This window comes from Rhizopus delemar, genomic scaffold (assembly GCF_000149305.1).
Source record: "Rhizopus delemar RA 99-880 supercont3.6 genomic scaffold, whole genome shotgun sequence".
NCBI lineage: Eukaryota > Fungi > Mucoromycota > Mucoromycetes > Mucorales > Rhizopodaceae > Rhizopus > Rhizopus delemar.
This window is the reverse complement of record NW_027137832.1, coordinates 1,683,264-1,708,897: the sequence shown is the minus strand read 5'-3', so window position 1 is coordinate 1,708,897 and position 25,634 is coordinate 1,683,264. Positions and strand designations below refer to the sequence as shown.

The 25,634-nt window shown below is 35.7% G+C and overlaps 10 protein-coding genes and 1 non-coding gene across 11 annotated transcripts; 6 read left to right on the top strand and 5 right to left on the bottom strand.

The window, feature by feature from the left end:
* Positions 1-147: 147 nt before the first annotated feature.
* On the top strand, positions 148-1,089 carry RO3G_08671 (uncharacterized protein; the record flags this gene model as incomplete). Its single annotated transcript, XM_067663261.1, has 2 exons — positions 148-991; positions 1,079-1,089. The coding sequence occupies 2 exons, from the start codon at positions 148-150 to the stop codon at positions 1,087-1,089; spliced, it is 855 nt and encodes a 284-aa protein (XP_067519362.1).
* Positions 1,090-1,478: 389 nt separating this feature from the next.
* Positions 1,479-3,523, top strand: RO3G_08670 (heat shock 70 kDa protein; the record flags this gene model as incomplete). The annotated part of the gene is made up of 2 exons (XM_067663260.1): positions 1,479-1,584; positions 1,647-3,523. 2 exons carry the CDS (start codon positions 1,479-1,481, stop codon positions 3,521-3,523), a joined length of 1,983 nt encoding a protein of 660 aa, XP_067519361.1.
* Positions 3,524-4,233: 710 nt separating this feature from the next.
* Positions 4,234-5,251, top strand: RO3G_08669 (uncharacterized protein; the record flags this gene model as incomplete). Its single annotated transcript, XM_067663259.1, has 3 exons — positions 4,234-4,308; positions 4,441-5,056; positions 5,106-5,251. The coding sequence occupies 3 exons, from the start codon at positions 4,234-4,236 to the stop codon at positions 5,249-5,251; spliced, it is 837 nt and encodes a 278-aa protein (XP_067519360.1).
* Positions 5,252-7,346: 2,095 nt separating this feature from the next.
* On the bottom strand, positions 7,347-7,997 carry RO3G_08668 (uncharacterized protein; the record flags this gene model as incomplete). Its single annotated transcript, XM_067663258.1, has 2 exons — positions 7,347-7,655; positions 7,857-7,997. 2 exons carry the CDS (start codon positions 7,995-7,997, stop codon positions 7,347-7,349), a joined length of 450 nt encoding a protein of 149 aa, XP_067519359.1.
* Positions 7,998-10,207: 2,210 nt separating this feature from the next.
* Positions 10,208-10,480, bottom strand: RO3G_08667 (uncharacterized protein; the record flags this gene model as incomplete). Its single annotated transcript, XM_067663257.1, has 1 exon — positions 10,208-10,480. The coding sequence occupies one exon, from the start codon at positions 10,478-10,480 to the stop codon at positions 10,208-10,210; it is 273 nt and encodes a 90-aa protein (XP_067519358.1).
* Positions 10,481-12,299: 1,819 nt separating this feature from the next.
* RO3G_08666 (uncharacterized protein) lies at positions 12,300-13,007 on the top strand (the record flags this gene model as incomplete). The annotated part of the gene is made up of 1 exon (XM_067663256.1): positions 12,300-13,007. One exon carries the CDS (start codon positions 12,300-12,302, stop codon positions 13,005-13,007), a length of 708 nt encoding a protein of 235 aa, XP_067519357.1.
* A 372-nt stretch (positions 13,008-13,379) lies between these two features.
* RO3G_08665 (uncharacterized protein) lies at positions 13,380-15,956 on the top strand (the record flags this gene model as incomplete). The annotated part of the gene is made up of 1 exon (XM_067663255.1): positions 13,380-15,956. One exon carries the CDS (start codon positions 13,380-13,382, stop codon positions 15,954-15,956), a length of 2,577 nt encoding a protein of 858 aa, XP_067519356.1.
* Positions 15,957-17,923: 1,967 nt separating this feature from the next.
* RO3G_19092 lies at positions 17,924-17,996 on the top strand. Its single transcript has one exon. It is a non-coding gene; the product is annotated as a tRNA-Met (tRNA).
* Positions 17,997-18,984: 988 nt separating this feature from the next.
* On the bottom strand, positions 18,985-19,587 carry RO3G_08664 (uncharacterized protein; the record flags this gene model as incomplete). Its single annotated transcript, XM_067663254.1, has 1 exon — positions 18,985-19,587. The coding sequence occupies one exon, from the start codon at positions 19,585-19,587 to the stop codon at positions 18,985-18,987; it is 603 nt and encodes a 200-aa protein (XP_067519355.1).
* Positions 19,588-21,523: 1,936 nt separating this feature from the next.
* RO3G_08663 (uncharacterized protein) lies at positions 21,524-22,249 on the bottom strand (the record flags this gene model as incomplete). The annotated part of the gene is made up of 1 exon (XM_067663253.1): positions 21,524-22,249. The coding sequence occupies one exon, from the start codon at positions 22,247-22,249 to the stop codon at positions 21,524-21,526; it is 726 nt and encodes a 241-aa protein (XP_067519354.1).
* Positions 22,250-24,228: 1,979 nt separating this feature from the next.
* Positions 24,229-24,939, bottom strand: RO3G_08662 (uncharacterized protein; the record flags this gene model as incomplete). Its single annotated transcript, XM_067663252.1, has 1 exon — positions 24,229-24,939. The coding sequence occupies one exon, from the start codon at positions 24,937-24,939 to the stop codon at positions 24,229-24,231; it is 711 nt and encodes a 236-aa protein (XP_067519353.1).
* Between the last annotated feature and the right edge of the window lie 695 nt (positions 24,940-25,634).

Here is a 25,634-nt window from a genome sequence, read left to right as displayed (position 1 = left end):
TGCTCTCAGTGGTTTCTTACACTATTTGCTTATGCGTTCCCTATGGAACTTATTTTACGTATTTATGACATTGTATTTGCAGAAGGTGCAGCAGAAACGATTATGCGAGTATCTATTGCTATGCTCAAACGATCCCAAGAAAGACTAATGCAGTTCACAGAATTTGAAGATATTTTGGATTTTTTATGTAACAAGATGTATGATGCCTATGACAATGATCCAGGCCAGGTTATATCAGATGCCGTAAAATTAAGCGGGGTCATCACCAAGGAAAAGATGGATCATTTAGCAGAGACTTATGTAGCTGAATTAGAAAAAGAGCAAAAGCAGACAGAACAAGTACTCGCTGTTCGTTTCAACTTCTGGTCAAAATCAAACAGCAATGGCAGCAGTCAAAGTAATCACAGTGCCAATCGAAAAAAGAAGACAATGTCATGGTATGCACCCAAAAAGAGTTTTGAATCGGAGCGACAGTCTACTTCATCACTGAGAGAGCCAAGTATGTCTGAATTACATCGTCAAATTGAAGATTTATTGTTAGCTTTAACTCGAATGCAAAGAGAAGCAGTTTCACTAAAAGATGAATTAAACCAGACCCAACTAGACAAAATGGACTTAGAAGCAGAAAGAGATGCATTAAAGATGACAATAGAAAGTGTATTTCATAATACAAAATATGAAGCTGAATGTATGGAGCTTCGAAAAGAGAATGCTAGGCTGAAACAAGAAAAAGATGATCTATTTCACCAGAAAATGATGTCTAAAGATGCATTGAGTGCACTTGTAGAGAGTATGCTTGACATGAAAAAGAAGGTGGATTATTTGGAACAAGAAAATACGAAAATAACCAAAGAATGTCAAAAACTAAAGAACGAAAAAAAACATATTTCGCCCATTCGTACTGGCTTTAATAGTACAACATCCGCTCCTTCTTCTCCAGTGCGTACAACCACTACCACTTCTTCTAGGTCATCATGGTTCAGTAGTAGCAGTAATATAAATAAATAAAAACTTCTTTTGGAACCATCCTTTACTGTAAGAGAAAGAGAAAAAGAAGGAAGAACTTGTTGCTTGATAGGTCTTGCATGATTTGAATTCCACTGTTCGGCCAGTATCAATTTAACCAAAACTCAAGCAATGTCAGATTTGAATAATAATAACAATGAAAGGATACTTCAACTACTGTCTTATTTGTTACCTCACAAAATTAATAATAATTTTAGTACTTGCAAAACTTATTTGCTTATTGACCCGTAATAATACAATCCAATTACATCACTATCATTTTCTAGGTTTTTCTCCATATTTCTTTTATTTGGTGAAACTTGATTTGATAACGTGTAACAATTTCGGGCAAACAAATTAAATTTTGTTTTCATCCAATAAAAATTTGATACATGGATTTTTATATCTTTTATTTAAAGGAACTCTTCTCTTTTTTTCTCTTCTTTTTCTCTTCTCGTCTTTTTATTCATAAAATGCAGACAAAGGCCTCATTATTGGCCCTTTTTGCCTTTATATTTACATTATTTATTGCATCAACTGTTGTTGAAGCTGCTGAAGATAAAGAATCTTATGGAACTGGTAATAAAAAAGGAATTAGATAAAGTATAAAAGGGGAGGCTTATGCTTACCAATTCATGTAGTAATCGGTATTGATTTGGGTACAACTTACTCTTGTGTTGCTGTTCAAAAGAATGGACGTGTTGAAATTATTGCCAACGATCAAGGTCACCGTATTACCCCATCCTATGTCGCTTTTACTGATGACGAACGTTTGATTGGCGATGCCGCAAAGAATCAATACTCTGCTAATCCCAGACGTACCGTTTTTGATGCTAAGCGTCTTATCGGTCGTCGTTATGAAGACAAGGAAGTCCAACAGGATATGAAGCATTTTCCCTTTGATGTTGTCAGCAAAAACGGTGCTCCTCACATCCAAGTTGCTGTCAAGGGTGAAGATAGAGTTTTTACTCCTGAAGAAATTTCTGGTATGGTCTTGACCAAGATGAAGGAAACTGCCGAAGCTTACCTCGGTAAGCCTGTTACTCATGCTGTTGTCACTGTTCCTGCCTACTTTAATGATGCCCAACGTCAAGCCACTAAAGATGCCGGTACTATTGCTGGTTTAACTATCCTTCGTATCATCAATGAACCTACTGCCGCTGCTATTGCCTACGGTTTGGACAAGACTGGTGGTGAAAAGAATGTTCTTGTTTATGACTTGGGTGGCGGTACCTTTGATGTTTCCCTTTTATCTATTGAGGATGGTATCTTTGAAGTCTTGGCTACTGCCGGTGACACTCATTTGGGTGGCGAAGATTTCGATTCTCGTGTAATTGATCACTTTGTCAAACTTTGGAAGAAGAAGAACGATGGTGAAGATGTCACCAAAGACTTAAAGGCCATGAGTAAATTGAAGCGTGAAGCTGAAAATGCCAAGCGTGCTCTCTCTTCCCAAATGTCTGTTCGCGTTGAAATTGAATCATTCTTCAACGGCAAGGACTTTTCTGAAACCTTGACTCGTGCTAAGTTTGAAGAACTCAACAATGACTTGTTCCGTAAGACCTTAAAGCCTGTTGAACAGGTCATTAAGGATGCTGGTCTGACTAAGGACAAGGTTGATGATATTGTCCTTGTTGGCGGTTCTACTCGTATTCCCAAAGTTCAAAAACTCCTTCAAGATTTCTTTAATGGTAAGAAGCCATCCAAGGGTATTAATCCTGATGAAGCTGTTGCCTATGGTGCTGCCGTCCAAGGTGGCATCCTTTCTGGTGAAGAAACTTCTGATAAGATTTTGTTGTTGGATGTCAATCCCTTAACTCTTGGTATTGAAACTACTGGCGGTGTCATGACCAAGTTGATCCCTCGTAACACTGTAATTCCTACCAAAAAGTCACAAATCTTCTCTACTGCCGCTGATAATCAACCTACCGTCTTGATTCAAGTTTTTGAAGGTGAACGTGCCTTAACCAAGGATAACAACCTTCTCGGCAAGTTTGAATTGTCCGGTATTGCTCCTGCTCCTCGTGGTGTCCCTCAAATTGAAGTTACTTTTGAAGTCGATGCCAATGGTATCTTGAAGGTTAGTGCTGCTGATAAAGCCTCTGGTAAATCCGAATCCATCACCATCACCAATGATAAAGGTCGTCTTTCTCAAGAGGACATTGATCGTATGGTTAAAGAAGCCGAAGAATTCGCTGAAGAAGACAAGGCTGTTCGTGACCGTACTGAATCCAAGAACAAGTTGGAAAACTACATCTATACCATCAAGAGTCAATTATCTGACGACGGTGTTCTTGCTACCAAGATTTCCGCTGAAGACAAGGAAGCCATTGAAGATGCTGTCAAGGACAAACTTGCTTGGATCGAAGAAAATCCTACTGCTCTTCGTGAAGATTTCGATGAAAAGCGTGAAGAATTAGAATCTATTGTTAACCCCATCACCTCCAAGTTGTACGCTGATGGCTCTGCTGATAGTAGTAGCCAAGAAGAACCTTTAAGAGATCATGATGAATTGTAAATTTAACTCATAAGAAAGCTTTTTTTTTTTAATAAATCGTACATAAAAAATATAATTCAGAAAAAAATAAGTCCTTTTTTTTGCTTTTTTTTTTTTTTTTTCTTTGTAAAATGACAACAACTTCCGTGTCATCAGAACCTTTATCTTCTAGTTATTTATCTAATTATTCGTCTTCATCTTTTCAAAACTTTACCCGTCGTCATTCTATTTATGGAACAGAAGACAGAGTAGTACTTGATATTGGTTCACTATATATTAAATGTGGTTTTTCTGGTGAATCTTCTCCTCGTCATTTAGTTCCAACCTGGTCATGTTTAGGGCAACTACGAAATGAAGAAGGAGAAGTGATTCGTATTAACAAAGAAGTAAACATGTTTATATGCCCCTAAATATATTTTGCATTAACTTTTTTTAATAGATTGATGAGCTGTATAGCTTGGATGTTTCAGCAAAAGGCAATATAGACGAAATTGAAGAGAAATTGAAAAAGCTATTGCATGACATTTACTTTCGGTAAACAAAGATTGTTTATTTTATCTTATTGATATAAACACGCTTAAGACTATAGGTTGCTATTAACAGATCCTAAAACACGTAAAGTAATAGTATGCGAATCCCCTTTAGTACCTGTTGCGATTAAGCAAGTTATCGCAAAGCTTTTATTTAATCACTTTTTGGTTCCTTCAATATCCTTTGTACCAGTACATCTTATGGCTTTATTTACCACTGGTTTGACTACTGGTTTAGTGATTGACTGTGGGAACTTGGAAACGACTGTACTTCCTGTAAGTGATTCTTTTTTTTTTTTTGTAATAGATTTTTATTATGTGTGAGTGTAGATATATGTAGCTAGGCCTTTGATTCCGTATATTTCTACAACACCGCTTGCAGGAAAATCAATTACAAATACATTAAAGGATCTACTATATGAGCACGGACGATTTATTCCATCTTCAAGCCTTCATATATCACTTGCACCGCAAACCAGTATACCCAATCAATTACTGACACCCGAGCTATTGGAGGATATCAAAACAAGAGGCCTGTTTTGTTCCCCCCTGATGATTGGACAACAGCAAGAGATGAATGACCCAATGTCCAAATCAGAGGCCTACAAAAATTTTAGTAGCGCTACTGATTTATACTATCCCATCACACTCAAAGATGGCACTGGAGGCACACTGCTGATACCTGGATGGATTCGTGAAAGAACAGTAGAAGTATTATTTGAAGGAGATGAAGACGAGCTAAGCATACCCTTGTGTATATTGGATTCCTTATTAAAGCTTCAACCGGATTTACGAAAGCCTTTGATATCTTCCATGTTATTGATCGGAGGAATATCGCTTATACCTGGATTTCAATCTAGATTAAAGCAAGAGCTATTGCGTATCATGAGAGATCCTACAGAGCATGAAAAGAGGCGATACAAGAGTTTACTAAAATTACACAAATCAACTGGTTTCCTTGATAACCCTGAAGAAAAGGGGGCTGGACGCATATTCATGAACAACATAAGAGGGTGGACAGGAGGTTAGTATATATTGAGTGTACAACATAACGAGTACCTAACTTAAAATAGGTTCCCTTGTTGGGTCATTGAAGCTTTCAGGAGAAGAAATAACCAAAGAGAAGTTTATGGGAAATGTAACTGATTGGTCAATCGGAAATTGGAGTATGGCTGCAGATACATCAGATAGAGATATGAGTACCAGTAACAATAAATAATTTGTTCTTAACTGTTACATTCATAATTAGTGTAAACCCTGCTTTAATAAAAGTACATCTTGATCCACTGGTAATTTTGTTTAAACCTGGATTGTTTGGAGAAAACATGCTTAAATAAAATTAACTAATGAAGCACATTATCTCATTTGTCATGTTCACTTATATTTCTAGCGTAAATATAAAAAAGCCGTTAATAATAAAAAAAAATGCTTATCAGTGTTACTTTGATTCAACGCGATTACCAATAAATATTTAACGGCTATCTCAAGCCTCAAAAGAGATTAAACTGACATTTGATAAAGTTTGTGTACGTCTTTAAAGGGAATCAGATATTGAATCTGAAACAACTACAAAGGTTTTCAACGCTAACAACAGCAACATAATACTTTCTCTATTATCATAAACATATATCAGTACTATTCAAGCTTATTAACTTAATTCGATTGTGTTAAAGTATGCAGAATGTTTTTCAGAACCACAGTTGAACCTCATTTTGTTTGAGGATTTTTATATCAATAAAACTGAAATCGAAAGGGTAAGTACCAATAGAGGGAATGAGCAGTTAAAACATGAATAGATTTTTGTTCACAGCTATCATGCCAAATTGAAGAATATTATTGCTCTCTCTCTCTCTCGGCTTGAGACAAGAATTACAACCATAATGGATAGCACCAGAACTATGATGTAGGCACGAAAGAGTTTGTCAGAATAAATTTATTTCAAAAAGTTAAGGATAATCAAACCAAAAGAAGATATTAGTACCGCACATAAGATAATTGAAGACATTGATCATGATTTTAAGATGTACTGCCAACAGCTTGTAAGTATTAAAGGGAAGTTGCAGAATGTGGTACGATCTCTAATAGTTGCGCTTTATTTTCCTTTTTTTTTTAAAAAAAATACGTTTTGAAAGTCGCTTCAAAGTTGCCTAAATTGAATACTTAAACCAGAAGAACAAAATAGAAAGATTCATATTTGCTAGAGCGAATTCAGAAAAGATGAAAGTAAACACAAATTACTCATGAAATTCTTAATCGATTTGAGCTCAATCAAATAGTAAATGAAGAGTGGAAAAAAAAAAAAAAATCAAATAATCGTCTATAAATTAAAAATGGTGAACATATTGACCATCCTATTTTGTTCTTTTATTAAATGTCCTATTCCTTTTTTTTTTCGTATTAAAGTGTAATATTATTGGAAATTAAGCGGAAGTAATTAAAAATAAAAATTTGCCATAAGAAGTTTGTTAAACTCTTGAGGAGTCCTAAGGAGCTTGTTCATAGAAGTATAACCAATTGTGCTTCCGCAGAGCATAGAAACCATGACCAATGTATTGAAGCTGATCATGTTGAAGGGAGGCTTTTTGCGGAACTTAGAGTGTAATAAAGTGTAACCAAAGATCATCAGGATTTCAATGAGAGAAGGACAGCAGCCAATATCCTCATATATGTGGGCATCTAACGACGAAGTGGAAGAGAGATTCTTCAGTAATACAGCAGATAATACATAGTGGGAAGTGGAGTGTTAAGAACTCCATCTATAGGCCTTACCACACACCCAATCGAGTCATGTAAAAGACATCACCAAGGGGTGAGCACGCGATGAGTGAGATCAATCAACAGGGACACGGAGGGCTAAGCTATCCTGCTAATGGTACAAAATTTTTCGTAACTGTCTAATACGTAGTTTGGACAAAGGTGTCCATTTTGACTTCTGAGTGTATATACTTCAATGAATACAAGAAGATATGGACTCCATTAGAAATGTTGGGCTGCTTGGAGTAGTATATCTTCGCGAGGATTGATGAATACGAGTATACGGGATACAGAGTGTGTTTTACCAAATATGATATATGAGATGAAAGCTAAAAAATAAAAAGACAACAGTTGTGAAACTAAAGATTGTATATCTAACTTTATTAACAAACCAATTGAGGCTATTTGTACTTTTTGAATGTCTGGATCTTTACCGCTATTTCGATTGATCGGTTAAAAGAAGGAAGTGGGAAGGATGGGAAGATAAAGGAAAGATAGTGAATAATTGACAGTCGCTGTCTTCTTGACGAATCAAGGAGCAATGAACTCATATCTCTTATTTATTTTCGCTTTTTGTATTCATTATATGTAACACGCAAGCTGGAAATGGTTGCATATCTTGTTAGCTTGCTTTCTTTTACACCTTGGTCATAGCAACGTTTCCAATTCATTCTTTGACTCGACGTTCTCTCCTTGTATATATCGACAAACTGCATCGCTTGTAGGTCGATCATACTGCTGGTCGTGTTTGTGATCTTCGAAGGTTCTTCAATAGGTGTCACAGCTTCGGTTACTGTGTCTTCGTGTTCCGCTTCATCATCATACCTTTGCTTCAGACGTTTCGAGTGCTCTCTGCCATCTACTACATACTACACCATCTTTGGTAGATTTGGAGGTTCCTCCAAAAGGCACGCCAGTATCTTGCCATACTGCTTTTCATGTGCCTCTGAGATCACGTGCAGTGCCCTCAGCTTCTCATCTTCTGCACATCCCAATTCCTCTACGACTTGCTTACTAATTAAATATAGGTCTTGTACAGTTGAATCATCCTATCTCTGCAAAGCCATTACGCATCTTGCTTCAAATGTCAGGAACATGGTGAATGCAACCAGAGGATGTAATTGGTTGCTTTCTCCGATATGGCCTTCAACAGTTGCTTGTGACAAAAGAAGACAACACTTGGCCCAGAAAGTACTTGGGACTTGGTACATGAATGAGTACTCTGGGCAAGATGTAATTCGTCTTTGAGCAGTGTTGCAGGCGATATTTTCTTAATGCATATGATCAATAAGATTGGGTGCTTCTTATATCTGCGATATGCCTGGGTACAATATGAGACGCCGCGACCTATACTTTCTTCATTGACTACTGATTGAAATTCAATGGTTATTGGTGGTAAGTTTTCTTGAATTACCAGGCGAGGTACCAAGCATATATCACAACGCATTCTATCTGGAAACTCTGTTGGTGCATTGACGTAGGTGTTGCTTGTGGTGTTCAGCAGAGAGCTAGTGATTAAATCTATTACCGCCTGGTGCTGGACCATCCCCTTATATAATAAGTCGCTTCCTGGACGGTATTGATTTGGAAGCTTATAGGTAAGTGTCATGTTTTGACATGTCAATAAGATACAGCCTTATCATTCTGGACTAAATCTTTACAAATGAGTTTGAATAAGAATAGATCCTGATAATTGTCACTGCCCTGAACAGCCAAATTTCACTTTTATCTCAACAGTTGATTATTAACATCAGCTTATAAAACTTTTCTTACACATGTCTAACTATATCGGTCGTAACTATCTTGTGTCATTTAATCTCAGGTCTTGCTCAAACTAATATAAATAGCCTTGAAATCTTTCTTTAATAAAAGTATTCGATTTTAGAACTATTGTTCGGTCTCGTAATTCTTCTTTGTCCTATTTTTAATAATTAAAACACTTCAGTTACGAATTGTGTGTGAAAGTATCAGCTTTGAGATTTCATTCTGTAAGATGTGAATTGAGAATAATTGCTGCACGTTTGCAAATCAGACCATTCTTTATGCAAGTTAAGTTCACATAATCTTCTTGTGTGTTTCTTTTCTATATTCTTTAGACTAAACCATTTCACGACTTGATTATTCAACCATTCTTCTCCATCAGTTATTCAATAAAATATAAAAATAAATAAAATAAAATAAAATTTTGGGTGACATTTTCTTTCTCTTGTTTGTTGCTTCACTCAAACATGGCAGTTTCCTGTTTGCGTAAGGCTGTTATGTTCTGGTAAGGTAATTATCAAAGTAGCAATAAAACTAAAAGAATAATTTTTGAGACTGAACTTTAAGACAATCTTAATTTTTAAAAATAAATCATTACAAAATCTACTATTTATATTCTTCTATCAGTTGGCGGGTAAATGAGTAGTTATGAGCGTAGATCCAGTAATTGACACGTTTGATTGAAGAATGATCACTGAATCGATGATGAAAATTTTTGATTCGTTGTTTTCATAGATCTTATTGCTCTTTAACTGATCTGGGAGAATTGTCCCATCTTCATTGAGAGGAACGATATGCTTATATGAAGTGCCTCCAGTCAGATCAAAGTTGACTAGGTACCTGATCCATTATTATTCATTTGCAGAAATGATGAATAGTAAAGATCATGGCTTATTGTTCATGTTTACTTTATAGAATGAATTTAATAGTGATAGTTTTACTAATAAAGAAGAAGAGTATATTTTACTTATTAAAGTTTTAAATTATTATCTTTTGTGATTATTCAATGTCCGTTATGATCAGACTCTGTTCTACAACAATACTCATTAATTATTAATCCATGACATGAAATATTACCCGTGTATGAAAAGTATAAATAGAGTGTCATTTTCTTATTAAATAAAACATTCCCTTTATTGTGTCTAGTCCTCTCTTGGATAAATCAGGAATGTATTAACAAACATCCACTGAAACATCACCATTCGTTATTGGATATTATAATTGCTATTACACATAATGAAAAAGTCATACTGTCTACTGACTTATTAATAATGAAATAATCAGTTTATTTTAATAAAAAAAGAAAATAGAAGAATTATTTGAGATATTTACTATACTGAGATCGCAAACGTTCACTTGTCATATACTGTTTTATGGCATCGACATTGTCTTCGTAGCCCTTTAAAAAGTATTGCTTCCAGCTCACTCTTCCGGATCTTTCGTTTCTAAACTGTTCAACAAAATCCTTGGGTTCATTATAATGGGCTTCGTCATATTCTTTTGGTCCAACATCCTTATTCTTCAAATACTTTAAGGCTAGAGTTTCTGGGATGGGTGTTACATCTCTTCCAGTTGTGAATTTTCTTTTTTGTCTATTCACGTAAATGGAAGCGTCTTCGACATATAGAAGCGCCTTATCAAGGGCCTCAGTGTTACCATTTTAAATGCAGTTCTTAATTTTTTCAAGTTGGACAGAAGCGTTGTCACAAATTGCTCTGATTCTTTTTGTCGTCTCTTCTTCTTCACCAAGTAACTGTTGAACGTTGTTCACAGCTATCTTGTACAGAAGTTTCATACTTGTATCTTGACCACCACTAACAAGATGTGTTATGGAAAGTTTTTGTGAACACAAAAATAAACCAATAGCGGCTAAAGGATCCAACTGTTCAGTTAATTGAATACTTGATAGCGTTGTTGATGATGTTGTAAACATAGTTATTTTCTATAAGATATCAGTTGTATTAAAATAAATAACGATACACAAAGATTAAACTATGATTGAACAATTCCACACTTTTCCAAATTTAGAACAATAAGATCAGTATTTGTCATCCTAGAGAGTCTAGTCAATTGTCAACCCCAAAAGTAATTAGATCAAAGTTAATTGACTGGTTATTATTTCTATTGTTCAACTTCAGATGCATATATTAGAACATCGACAAGCTTTAGCTTAATCATTGGTTCTTCAGCACGACATCGTTGCCGAGTCTATATCTTTTATATCTACGCTCACAAAGAATATAAATAGATGCCAACTTTTTATCCATTAAACGGGGCTCTTTTGCAATATAAAGAAATCTGCAATAAAGAAGGATTTTAATTTTATATTGCTGCTATTGTTTTTTTGTTTAATTTTTTTATTTAATCTTACGATTAAAACAAGCCTAACTGCATCATTTTCAAAAGTAATGCCGTCTTTTAGAATGTAATCAACGGCAGGATCTGAGGGATCAAAGTTGATTTCAGCAATCTTTCGACTGCCTTCTTTAGTGGTTGCGACTGCGATTCGTGATGGAAATTGTTTCGCAATCAGGGCCATGAGCTGCACGGGCGATTCAGATCTATCGGTCATGTCCAGGAGGACACTACCTGGAGAACGTCCTGCTCTCCACACTTTAGAGTGAATAACTTTGTCTTGCTGACTGGTGTGAATGTCATATTCGAAAGTAGCATTCATAAGTGATGTTCGCTTCCTAGCCACTACTTGGGACCAGGGCATATTTTTCAATTTGATAGGAGGCGCTGGTGCCTGTGGTCGCTACGTGACTGCGTTGACCGACTGGTGAGATATTTTATCGGAAAGAACCATGTGACTCAAAGCTTAATAAATAACTTAATTTACAAAAAAAAAATTATTGATCTCAGTCTAGCCTACGTCAGACTATACAATTAGTAGTCAGAAGATATAATCCAGGGTTCATTCTAAATTATTAGTTCCTCTCCTTTTTCTTACTTAATAAATAGTAGTTCTTAGCTATTGACTTCTTACTGTTTTTATATTGTAAGTACCAAATATCATAAAATGTGCTTGCGATGTTCTATATCTTCCTAAAGCCATTGCCAGTGAATACCCTCCAATAATGATAGAGGTTCAAAAGGATGTTAATGAAAAGCACACGAATCGTGCAATAAAATACTCTACTTTGGTGTATGAAAAATATGAAAAGCAACCAGTTGTTTTGATAGTTGGTGTATCCAGCGAAACCGCTGCAATAAACGACATACTAACTCCATCAAGAAGTCATCCATTCAGTAAAGAACTTCCCAGTCTGTTTTGGGCAAAGCTTTACCTTTTAATGTCGTCTGTTTTAATCGTAAGATTAAATAAAAAAATTAAACAAAAAAACAATAGCAGCAATATAAAATTAAAATCCTTCTTTATTGCAGATTTCTTTATATTGCAAAAGAGCCCCGTTTAATGGATAAAAAGTTGGCATCTATTTATATTCTTTGTGAGCGTAGATATAAAAGATATAGACTCGGCAACGATGTCGTGCTGAAGAACCAATGATTAAGCTAAAGCTTGTCGATGTTCTAATATATGCATCTGAAGTTGAACAATAGAAATAATAACCAGTCAATTAACTTTGATCTAATTACTTTTGGGGTTGACAATTGACTAGACTCTCTAGGATGACAAATACTGATCTTATTGTTCTAAATTTGGAAAAGTGTGGAATTGTTCAATCATAGTTTAATCTTTGTGTATCGTTATTTATTTTAATACAACTGATATCTTATAGAAAATAACTATGTTTACAACAAGGCTTTTACCTTGTCGAGCCTTAGATCCAGCTGTACCTTTAGTTCGACTTCGACTATCGAACCTTCCTTTTCTTAAAGAGGACATTCTTAAGGAACAATTGAAAATGAGTTTGGAACCTTATGGCTCCGTTCTTGATTTAGGGATCCTACGAGAATCCCATACTGGTACCTATATGGGTACGGGCTATGCTATACTAAGCGTCCCAAAAAATGATAACAGATTTTCTCCCCTTTCTCACCATCTTCCTTGGTATCAGTCAGACGATGAAGGCTTTTATGCTGTGTGGAGTGACATGCCCACCTATTGTCGCTACTGTCATGCTGAAGGACATGCTGTCTCTGATTGTCCAAAGAAACGTTCATCCCGTGTTTGTTGGACCTGTCGCGCTAGTGGCCATATTGCTGCTGAATGCGCAAAAAGCAAGAATAAGCCATTTAAAAAGGCCAGAAAAACTCCTACTGCTCCACAAGACAGAGTAGATCAAGTTGAGGTTCAGTCAAGCCAAGCTTCTAGTGGCATAACTATGCCTAGCACTCCCTCCCAGCCTCTCACTTCGAATACTATGAAACGTAAACGTTCTATTCGGAACGAATCTGGTGATGACCCAAGAATTCATTCCTCTACTTTGCTAACAACTGAGGAGGACTCTATCTTGGTATCCACTCAAGAAGTCCTGAATGTTGTAGAACAGTAACTGATTGTAGTTGACATTAATAAATATAAGTCTTAATACAAGATCATAATTAAAATACAAATTCAATTAAATCAAGCAATACCTAAAGGTTCCTTTTGTACTATACCGGAATCTGTTGTCTCGATTGAAACTCCTGAAGGTGTCACATCTTATCGACGTCCCTATCCTGTGCCTTTAGCATATCATAAGATAGTACAAGATCAGATAGATGAATGGCTGGAGAATGGTGTAATCAAGAGAGCTCCTGCTAACACTGAGTGGAACTCAGCTTTGACTGTAGTAAGGAAGACCAATGCTAAGGGTGAAGTAACTGGTTACCGTGTGTGCCATGATCCCAGACATGTTAATGCTCTTCTAAGGTCAATTGACAGAATGCCCTTACCTAAAATTTCTGAATTATTTGAGGAATTGAAAGGAGCAACTGTATATTCCACTTTGGACCTTAAATCTGCTTTTAACTCTTTAAAAATGAATGAAGAGCATGCACACAAATTAGCTTTCTCTTGGAACTCTGTACAGTATATACCTGTTGGTACTCCTTTTGGTTTAAAGCATGTATCCAGTGTAATGCAGAGAACTATGAGCATCGCATTAGAAAACATGTCCTTTGCTAAATGTTTTGTTGATGATATAGTTGTAGCATCTACTTCCATTGAAGAGCATAAGCAACACTTGAAGCAAGTAATCGATAAACTTACTAAAGTAAATCTCAAGTTAAATCCAGATAAATGTACATTCTTTCAACGCAAAATTAATTTACTTGGTTTCAGAATATCTCCTAAAGGTGTTTCTCTTGACCTTCGTAAAGTTGCTAATGTGCAAGAATTTCCTGTCCCCAAGACCGGAAAGGATATAATGAGATACTGTGGACTCATAAATTATTTTCGTCCTCATATTCCTAAAACATCTGCATTATTAGCTCCATTGGATGCCTTAAGAAATGAAAAATCATTGATTAAGTTATGGAATGATAAGCACCAACAATGTTTTGACAACTTAAAAAAAGTATTGTTAGAAAATGTAATTCTTTCATACCCTGATATGAATCAACCTTTCTATGTCGCTACCGATGCCTCTAACGTTGGTATAGGTGTCATTCTGTATCAAAAGATAAATGGGAAAGTACATTATATCTCTATGATAGCTAAAACTTTGTCTAAAAGTGAACGTAACTATTCAGCTACTAAGCGAGAATTATTAGCAGTTGTATATGCTCTGAAGAGGTTCCATAAGTATTTATGGGGAAACAAATTTACCCTGTATACGGATCATAAGGCACTCACTTATCTTCATACGCAAAAGATTGCTAACGCTATGCTCATAAATTGGTTCGATACACTACTCCAATATGATTTTAAAGTCGTTCATTTACCAGGTGTAGATAATATTCTCCCTGACACACTTTCTCGTCTATATGAAATTGAAGATCCTGTCAATGAACTGGGAGGGGATAAGCCTCATCTTTTGAATAGAGCAGCAGTAAAACTACCCAGTGAAGACAAAGGTGAATACATGACACCTCCGGATCCAGAAGAACGTAAACTACTTCTTCTACGTGAGCATATTAAAGGACACTTTGGTTCTGATGCAATTTACCATGCCTTAAAACGTAAAGGTATCTACTGGTCCAATCTGAAAAATGAAGCCGTAGAACTTGTTAAGAGTTGTATTCCATGCCAACAATTTAACATAATCAAAAAGGGTTATAATCCTCTAAGACCCATTACTGCCACATTACCTGGAGATAGTTGGGGCATTGACTTAGCTGGTCCCATGAAAACTTCCTTGAATGGCAACAATTACTTATTGATTATGGTTGACATTGCTACACGTTACTGTGTATTGAAACCCTTGCCTGATAAGCAATCTATGACGATTGTAAAAGCTTTAATCGATGTCTTCTCGCATTATGGTTTTCCACGTGTAATCCAATCTGATAATGGTGGTGAATTTGTAAGTGAGCTTATGCAATTACTTGCTGAAAATGCTGGTTATGATCATAGACTTATATCTAGTTACCATCCCAGAGCTAATGGTGTAAGTGAACGTTGGGTACAAAGTGCTGTAAAAGCCATAAAGAAACAAGTCGAAGGTGCTAAAGCAGACTGGGATTTATATGTTCCTTCTACACAACTCTACCTAAATAGTAAATATAATGAACGTACTAAGACGCCACCCTTCACTTTAATGTTCGGTCGTAATCCAAATGACTTTGAAGATTTCAGTCAGGAAAAAAATGAAGCAACTAAGGAAGAATTAAATACAGAACTTTTAAAAAATATAAAAAAGATGACAGAAATTGTATTTCCTGCTATATACGAAAGAACAAAAATAATAACAAACAAACAAAAGGAAAAATTTGATACGTCACATAAACTTGTATCAATCCCCGAAAATAGTTATGTAATGGTAACAGTAAATTATAAAACAAATAAGCTTGATGCTCCATATGAGGGACCTTATAAAGTTAAAAGGATCACCCAAGGTGGATCATATGTGCTTGAAGATGAAAAAGGAGATTTATTACCTAAAAACTACCCACCATCCGCACTCAAGATGATATCACAGGATGAAGTAATATCCTCAAATAAATTCTATCAAGTTGAAGCCATCTTAGCACATAAAAAAGCTAAAGGAAAATATATTTATAAGTGTAGATGGAAAGGTTATGATGAGAGTGAAGATACCTGGGAACCTGCATCTCACTTTGCAGACCTTAAATTCATAACTGAATATTGGCAAAGAATTGGTATTGTACCTGAAGACATTAAAACAAAATATAAAATTCTTGATAAAAAAGAAAAATCAAACAATACAAATAAGGAATCTAATCCTCAGTCAAGTAAACGTAAAATATCAATAGACTTAAAAGAAACCAGCTACTCTTCCACAACAATTGATGAGAAGAATAAGAGCCAAGGTAGACGTAAAAGATCTAAACGGTATTAATCATACCTGGGAGGGGATTATGTTGTAGAACAGTAACTGATTGTAGTTGACATTAATAAATATAAGTCTTAATACAAGATCATAATTAAAATAAAATAAAATACAAGTTCATTTAAATAAGATCATACAATCAATTCCAATTAAACATGTTCTTTTAGAATATGTATTGTATTCATGAGAGTTCTTTGATAAGAAGAAGTATCAACTAAAATAACCAAATCCAATCCAATGTCAGGAATATTGCTAATCTTTCACATAGTTGAAATAACGCGTAAAATAACGTTATTCAAATCAGTGAGGAATTCCCAGAATAAAAGATAATCTATGACAGACATACAAAAGAGCAATTGAAAAGGTTTCATAATCATAATTATAGATAACACTTGCTAAAGTACCTGAATATTAGAAGAACGATAACAATAGAAGATATCAAGCCACTCACTCAATAAGATATAAATACCTGCCTTCAATTAGAATAATTTTTACTTTAACTTAAACTGAAATAAAGATCAGTCTCAAAAAGTACCCAAACTGTTTCTTGATCTTTGTTTTTACCTTTTCCTTTATTATTTAAACCATTATATAACACTGAAAGCTATCTTCACAACAACCGCTGAATCACAAGATGATATTCCAATGGAAATTAATGCTAGAAATATCGACAATCCACATGTTGCTACAGACATAGTTATAGTGGATCAAGCTGTTGTATCCACACAACTAATAAAGTGAACATTCATGGATAAACTTGGATACTACAGAATTATAGTCTAACCAGATCTCTATTAATAAACGTGAGAATTCTGCAATAGTCAATCTTGCCCTGTTGTCCTACCAGCGTTCTAAAAGACTACGTCGGAACCTGATTACAACAACGGCAGTTCAATCCTATTCTATAATTATCGTTAGATCAATAGTTTAATTACTTCATTGTCCCTTGATTCGTCAAGTAGACAGCGGCTATTGATTATCCACTATCCTTCCTTATATTCCATATCATTCTTTTAACCGATCAATTGAAATAGCGGTAAAGACCCAGACATTTAAAAAGTATAAATACCCTCAATATTTTTTATTAATAAAGTCATATATATAATCTTTAGTTTCACAACTATTGTCTTTTTGTAGTTTTTGCTTCATATTCTTTATTTGGCAAAACATTTTTTTTTGTGAATTCTTTATTGACTTTATTTTTAAAAGCAACCTGTCGTATTTTCCTTATTAAATACTCAAATGTCGTGTGAGATTACTCAAGATCTCCATGTCATATAATTTAAAACTACCTCTATATAACACGTAGTGTTATATAGCCATCAGTACTCATAAACAACTTTAGTAATTTACATTGCGCAACTTCGGTTCTTCAATTATTAATTTTATAAAATCAGACGTAGTTTGTATTTAATGAGCTCTCTCTCCTGTCTTCACTCAATAAAGAGGTTCAAGAGTCTCATCGATTATCAGTTTCCTGTTTACACTTTATTTTTACTTTTAATCGACTACAAACTACTCACCCAATATCACAACAAACCACCTTCCTAATATGTATTCTTCTGAACAAAATAATCGCAAATTGCTTTTGATTTCCGCATTTTGCCTCAAAAATAAAAAAAGAAGACATCGGTCTTTCAACAGTAGAGGGGAACAGGCTTACCAAAAAAAGATCATCTGTAAAAAAAACAGACACTTTTTTAAAACGTGAATAACTTTATGAATACTTACCCTACAAAAAAAAACAAAAATACTGTTCAATTTCTTTATTTTTTTTGCACCTGAGTCTTTTTTCAAAATTCAAAAATGACCAATACATCGAAAGTTACATCCTTTCTCCAAAAGCCATAAATATGTGTTAGCCAAAAAATGTTCAATCTTGCGATATGCTTTATCCAATTGGAACGATTATTTGTAGTGCCGAGCCGGAATATTGAGTGAGGGCTTACATCTTTTGGCTACGACAGAGCGCAGTTGCTTCCTTGGCTCAGTCGGTAGAGCGTCAGTCTCATAATCTGAAGGTCGCCAGTTCGATCCTGGCAGGGAGCATTACAACATTTTCATGTTGAATGACATTGTTTTGTTTTATTTTTCATTGTGTTGTAATCATTCTATTGTGATGTAACCCACAAAACCAAAATGAAAGCGTTACACTGTAGCACAAATGATGAAATTTTAGATCAAGAGAACAATGCTGATCACAAGAATAATTTTGATGTCCAGCGACATTGATGTCGTTCGACATAGATGTCAAACAACACAAACAATAAGCCACGCCAATTTTTATATAAATAAGATGAATATTTTTAAACAAAATAACATTATCCAATTCAATAAATCAAATCTTCTTACGCTTAAAAAGCAATCTTTTCTTATTGGATCACAATAACCTTTTCTTTTCTTTTTATTTTTACTTATTCTTTTTGATCTGATACCCGAGTTATCACAAATCAAGAAAGATCCTTTTTATTTTTATCGTTTATCAAACAATCTTATTCTTAACCTTATTGATCTAAAAAGGTCTGGTGGTCACTACTCAAAGACAATTTACTCTAAAGAACTGTTAAACGTTCAATCAAGTTACCTAAACTCAAGTCATTCAAGACTTCAAACCTCAAATTAAACAAATCTACATCACTTTAACACAAGCCAACTCCCAAGTACTAACAAGTTACAATAAAAAGTTCCTGATCCTTTTATTTTTTTTTTACCTTTACCTTTATTTGATCTTAATTAAAAGATCTGGTGGTCACTACAGTACCTTACTCTAAAAATTTCAAGAAAAACTTCTCTAAAACACACAACCCAGACCAAACATACTACAAAATAACACTATTGTAATGAAAGATACGATTAAAGAATATTTTTATTTTTTTAAATTTAAATAACCCAATTGAGCACATAATCACTACTGGGATTGAATTGCCCGGGTCAGATCAAAAAAGGGAGATAGAGCGAAAAACCTTTTTGATAGGCAAAAAGGGAAAAAAGACGAAGAAGGGAAGAGGAAAAAGAAGATGTATTATCAGATACTAGATTAATTGTTGCACAACCATTTGACAAGCTTGACCCCAAGAGGGGAGGTTTCAGGAGGGATCTTTCCATGATGCAAGTAATCGAGTTCAAACAGAATCTGACAAATGGAAGGCCATCGAACTGTCCAGGCGGCGAAAGTTGACGGATTGATGTTGACAGAAGGACCACGCTTTTTGCGTTGGGTTGGTAGCTTGTTCAAGAGGAAAGGCAGCGGGTCAGGTTCATTTGCGGGCATTTGTAAACGACGATGCATATGCAGACACCAGATAGCATGTGATCGGGTGAGCTTCACATTTGGATGGTAAATACACGGTATGGGAACACCACCGGGGAGCCAGCCAAGGCGCCAGCGTATCAGTCGACTGCGTTCCGCGGGGGTCATGGGTAACCAAAGGATGGGATCAACACCGGGTTTAGATCGACAGGTAGATAGAAGGAGTGAGTTGGTAGCATTACGGCGTGCGTTGAGGTTGTCCTTTAGGTATTCATGGTAGATAGTATTGAAAGTGCGTGAGTCAAGATCATCAATTTCATGAGAGGCACAGCAGCGTTGCCATAGTGGTTGTTGTGCTCCAAAGATAATCATTGTATAGCAATCAAGCATTATTAACGATTGATAGTGTGAGTATATGGAAATGTAGACTTATTAATATGTATGTATATCTACCAAAATAGACTGGTGAATGAGGAGCAAGTGCTTATATTAAATTATATAAAGATCTGCATAATAGAATATAACATTTAGCCATCTGCATAAGGCTGTGGGCATTTCGCCATCCGCATAGTACATATATTAATATCTACACTGTGAAAAGTATATAAACTCTGGACATATATTATTAAATAAAATCATATATAATTTTGGGTCCTATTGAAATCTCCATTCTTATTTTTGTGAACAAAACAGTGGTGCCTTGGAGAGTTTGTACCACTGGGAGAGACTAGCAGAAGTGCGCAAGTATTCTAGGAACTGAGAGAGAAGAGTGTCTTCAGGCGCATTGATGGATCTGAAAAGGAATTTAGCTTGTAATTGATGAACACGTTCCTTCATTGTCGGTTGATTAGTTAAGTGTAGCATAACTTTGGTTGATGAGCGTGAGCCACCGCCGAAGATACGTCGAATGCACTGAGTTTGACAAGTTTCGAGCTTGGTTATATTGGAGGAGGACACGGCACTAATGGCGAGACCATATTCTAGCTGAGAGTGCACTATTTGGGTGTACAGTAGGTCACAAAACTGCTGCAAGAAATTGCAAAATTCAGGTTTTACAGCTGGTTGTCCATGGGTACTGCACCAAACTATCTCAAACCTTGACTGTTTGTACCTCAATAGAAAGTGCATTTATTCGTCGATTATCGGATATGGGCAATGGTTATTGGTGGAATTTGAGATCGCTAAAGGTAGTATTATGAACATCCGACATTTTTTACTTGTTCACATATGTTTGAAATGACGAATTTTAATACGACCCAACCGGTTGCTATCATAATTTTTCACATTCTTGACATGATTAGAATGATGCCAGTATATAAAAGCGCTTACAATTCCTTTATTTTAAATTTTATATTCCCTTATTTAAATTATTTCTCTTTTTTACCCTATCGTCAATCGCATGCCTAAACGGCTGTCAGAGGAGAAAATAAACGATCACAAACAGGCATTAACCGCATCCACATCAATGTATGATATTTCCAAGGAGCCTGGATTACATTAATCAACTGTTAGTAGATACTCTAGACGGCTGTTTTCAAGTAGGACAGTAAACACAGGTGGTAGACCTACAGTAGTCTCCAAAGTGACGAAGCGGTTAATCAAAAGAAAAGTCATGGAAGGGGTTCTAAAGGCTTCTAAAGAGGTGTACCGGGAGCTGGTTGGATTTGGCTATGATATCTCATACCAGTCAGAAATTAACGTACTGAAATCAATGGAGTTCCATTTTCTGATAGAAAAAAAGAAGCCATTTCAGACAAAAACGTATACGTACAGTGACCCACAAAATTGTCCCAATGTTTCGTAATTTTCTCTTCTAGAGCTTGTAGAACCATAGTTATTAAGCTAATGTACACCTTGTTGTATATCATTCAATAGCCAAAGTCATGTATAAGCAAAAGATGTGACGCAAATTCAGATTAAAACAGCGCCGATGGAGATAGAGGGGCTAAAAAACAAGCGGTGCATTGGGACAATTTTGTGGCACTTTTGAAAAAAAACAAAATGGTTTATTTATCTGATATTAATAGTCAGTCCAGCGTCCTTTGTTCTTGATACATTGTTTTATACGCTTAGGCATTGTTTCTATAACCTTTTGACACTCTTCCGGCTTCATTAAGTCGTACCAAACTTTAGTTACTCGTTCGTATAATTCATTCATGCCTTTTGGTGCTGTTTCATAATCATTTAGCCTTTTCTTTAATAATGACCACATATTTTCAATTGGATTCAAGTCAGGGGACTGTGCAGGCCACTCCAGGATGTTGTAGGATTGCTCTTTAAGGTATTCTTTGACTAATTTCGACGTATGCTTAGGATCATTGTCGTGTTAAAAAATCGCCTGATGACGTTCTAATCCTAATTTATCGATGCTAAACTCGATAGTACGCTCCAATTCATCTTCCAAAATCTCTTTGTACAATTCTTTATCCATACTGCCATTGATCTTGCACATCCAACCGACTCCAGCATAGGTAATGGCGCTCCACAGCATATTACTGCCTCCACCATGCTTAACAGTCATCTTGACATGATGGGATTTCAAGCTTTTTCCCGATCGAATCCAAGCCCAGGTGCGTCCATCAGAGTTAAACCTATTTATTTTCGTCTCGTCTGACCAAATAACACGTTTCCAGTCATCTACAGTCCAGTCCTTGTGAGCCATGCACCAAGAAAGTCTGCTGCGGATGTTTTTCGCACTAAGCAAAGGCTTCTTCGGCTTCTCAATCGCACCAAGACCGGCATTATGAAGGGTTCTTCGCACAGTCACAGTACTTACTTTCCTTCCAATATCCTTTTCTAGCTCTTTAGCCACCTTTGCTGCACTAGACATGCGGTTTTTCGTGACTTGACGCACACAATAGCGTTCATCAGCAGCAGATAGAATCTTGCGTCGGCCATATTTTGGCTTATCAAGTCCAAAGCAATGGATTTTTCGGAGTCTCCCGACCGTACTCTTACTTAAACCAGCAGAACCTTCCACTTCCCGAACCGACTTACCTTGTTTAAGTAACGAAATTGCTCGAACAACTGTATCTTGAGAGATTTGTTTCATGCTGAGATATAATGGGCGAGTAATAAATTAGTAGGAGATTAAAACTTCAGCAATGAGTAAAGATCAACTTAGAGTCATACGATGTGCATTTGTAAACAGTTTGGTACATCTGTACAACTTGTAGGTCGATATTTCATCGCTTTTCGTTTTTTTTCAAAAGTGCCACAAAATTGTCCCAATGCACCGCTTGTTTTTTAGCTCCTCTATCTCCGTTGGCGCTGTTTTAATCTGAATTTGCGTCACATCTTTTGCTTATACATGACTTTGGCTATTGAATGATATACAACAAGGTGTACATTAGCTTAATAACTATGGTTCTACAAGCTCTAGAAGAGAAAATTACGAAACATTGGGTCAATTTTGTGGGTCACTGTAGCATCAGTTAGAACGGGTCAAGGAGCATCAGGATTAGGCAATGAGTGACTGACAGCAAACAGTGTACTTTAATGAGACCAAGCTCAGCGTATAGGGCTTTGATGATGCTGATCACTATTGGAAACGGCCAAGTGACCTTTTTCAACATCATGACCTGCATTTTGTAATCCAGCATGAAGCTAGCAAATTGATGTCCTGGTGTTGTATAACCTCTGAAGGACCAGGATATGCTTGCTAAGTTCACGATGGAAAGTTGTACTCGGGTGTTTACCAGCATATTTTGAACACTACGCTTCGTGATACTATGAAGTACTACAGTTTCGACTGGTCCAACATTTACTTTTAGCATGATAATAACACAAAGCACAAGGCATAATCTACAATAGCCTAGTTATGTAGTCACCAAGAGAGCTATGTTAACTATTGGCCAGCTTAGATCCCCGACTTAAATTCAATCGAGCACGTAGGACATCAATTGAAGTTGAAATTCAACTATTACGAATATAGAGCAAAGAACATGGATGTGTTTTGGGAACGAGTTGATGAAATATGAAATGACTTCTATAAAGATCTTTGCCAAGGACATGTAGATAACATTCCGGAAAGAACTCAAGAGATTATTAATAGAAAAGTAGGACCAACTAAATATTAATAAATACAGTGGGTGGAAAAATGGTTCCAATGTTTTTGATTTGCAACTTTAAAGCTTTATATCTTTGGAACTACAAATGATAACGGCTCACAAAAACATGCATTTTGTAGCGCATTTACAGCTAATATTACTGAAAAAAAATTTTGCTTGTATTGTTACACAATCGGGAAAAAATTAGGATTAAATACAAAAACCAACATTGGAACCATTTTTCCACTATGTGCATTATTTTATTAATATCTTGTATGACCGCCTTTCGCAGCAATTACAGCTCTACAACGATCTGGCATACTATCTATGTATCTCCTACAGTCTTCTGCTGTAAAAGTAGACCATTCTTTTTCAACACGATTCCATAATTCATGCACACCTTTTGCCCTAGTATCATAGGCACTTAACTTGAGCTTAAGGTGGTGCCAGATGTGCTCTATTGGGTTTAGATCTGGACTTTGTGAAAGCCAGTTGAAGGTATGATCACACTTGAAGTTGTTGTCCTTGAACCATTGCTTAGCTAGCTTAGACGTATGTTTAGGATCGTTATCCTGCTGAAAATAGATGTCCTGAGGATGGTAACTGTCGTATCCCAACATACTTTAAACATGATTCATATTCAATTTATAAGAAATTAGAGTAGTGAATGCTTTACAAAGATTTATTACAGTCTTTTCTCTATTATTCGGTCATAACTAATTCCACTCCTTTAACTCAATGCAAGTTTTTAATATAACTCCGGATGCAATGCGACATAAAAACAAATCTACTTAAGAAATAATTATAAAACAGCCCACTTGCATAACCTGGAACAGATCTTTACATTAAAGTTTATTCACGATAGATCTTCAGTTATAATTAATTAAGCCTCCATGAAAAGAATATAAATACCAGATATTACAATATTAAATAAAAATATAGAATTTTTTCAGTCTCGTTGAATTTTAAAGTCTTTTTATTCTTACGAGTTAACACAGTAACCATAGTACTCAAGGCTATCCATAAGGGTTGTACCAAGTATTCCGACGTAATCAGAAGCCTTCATTGTGCCTTCACTAATCCAGCATGCATAACCAGGTCCGTCATAGGTAATACAACTCCATACCATAATGCTACCACCCCCTCCTTTAACTGTTAAGTCGAGATGATGGGGTTGAAGTTTATCATCAGGTCGACTCCAATAGTACTTGCAACCATCTGAGCCATAAACATTAACTTTTGTTTCATCACTGAATACCATACGTCTCCAGCCATCGCTTGTCCAGTTTTTGTGCTCTTCCGCCCATGCTAGTCGTCTTGCTTTCTGAACCTTAGTCAATAAAGCCTTTTTTACCTTTATTTTAGCATGGAAGTTCATGCTTTTCATAACCTTAATGGTGCCCGAGTAACTGATAGTGTGGCCAGTGCATACTAGATACTTATGAACAGCCTTCGCAGTCTTGAGGGTACCATTAATAATCTGCTTACGTATATAAGTCTTGGTGGTAACACTTAAAACAGCCTTTCTACCAGGGTTTGCTGTTACTCTACCAGGAGAAAACTTGTTGGCATATCTGCTTAAGGTGGATTTTTTTAAGTTTGGAATACGTTCCATTATCACTGAATATGGCTTGTTCTGTAAAACCAACGATTTGATGTTTTCTTGCTTGTTTTTAGAGAGAGCGCGAACCATATGTGTAGTGGTACCTTAAAGCTTCGATATATAAAGAAAGAAAAGGAAAAAAAAAGTATTTGACCTGGGATAAATTAATTTTATAAGTCAAATAGGCTTTTTCGGCGATAGTCGGAATACTATGACTCATAATTAACCAAAAAACTCCGGCGGAAGCTCCACCAATTAACAAATAAACTTATCTACAGTTGTAGTGGAAAAATGGTTCCAATGTTGGTTTTTGTATTTAATCTTAATTTTTTCCCGATTGTGTAACAATACAAGCAAAATTTTTTTCAGTAATATTAGCTGTAAATGCGCTACAAAATGCATGTTTTTGTGAGCCGTTATCATTTGTAGTTCCAAAGATATAAAGCTTTAAAGTTGCAAATCAAAAACATTGGAACCATTTTTCCACCCACTGTAAGTTCATTCCGTTCAAATTTTCATTTTTTCAAATTTTCAAATTGCGCGCCTCATACTTCCTTCAATACTTATCCAATAGGGCATAAACTCTTTCGGATTTTTCAAGACATGTAGAAGATTTACTATGTGGGAACAGAGGCAGTTTGTGCCATTGTAACAGGATGTGCGCTATAAAAACCAAGAAAAATGGATTCCTTGCAGCAGTTTTGTGACCTACTGTAAAAGCGGACTGAAAGAAGTTGATTAAAGCCTTTATGATTGACGCCGATGGCTGACATCTGGTTCATTGT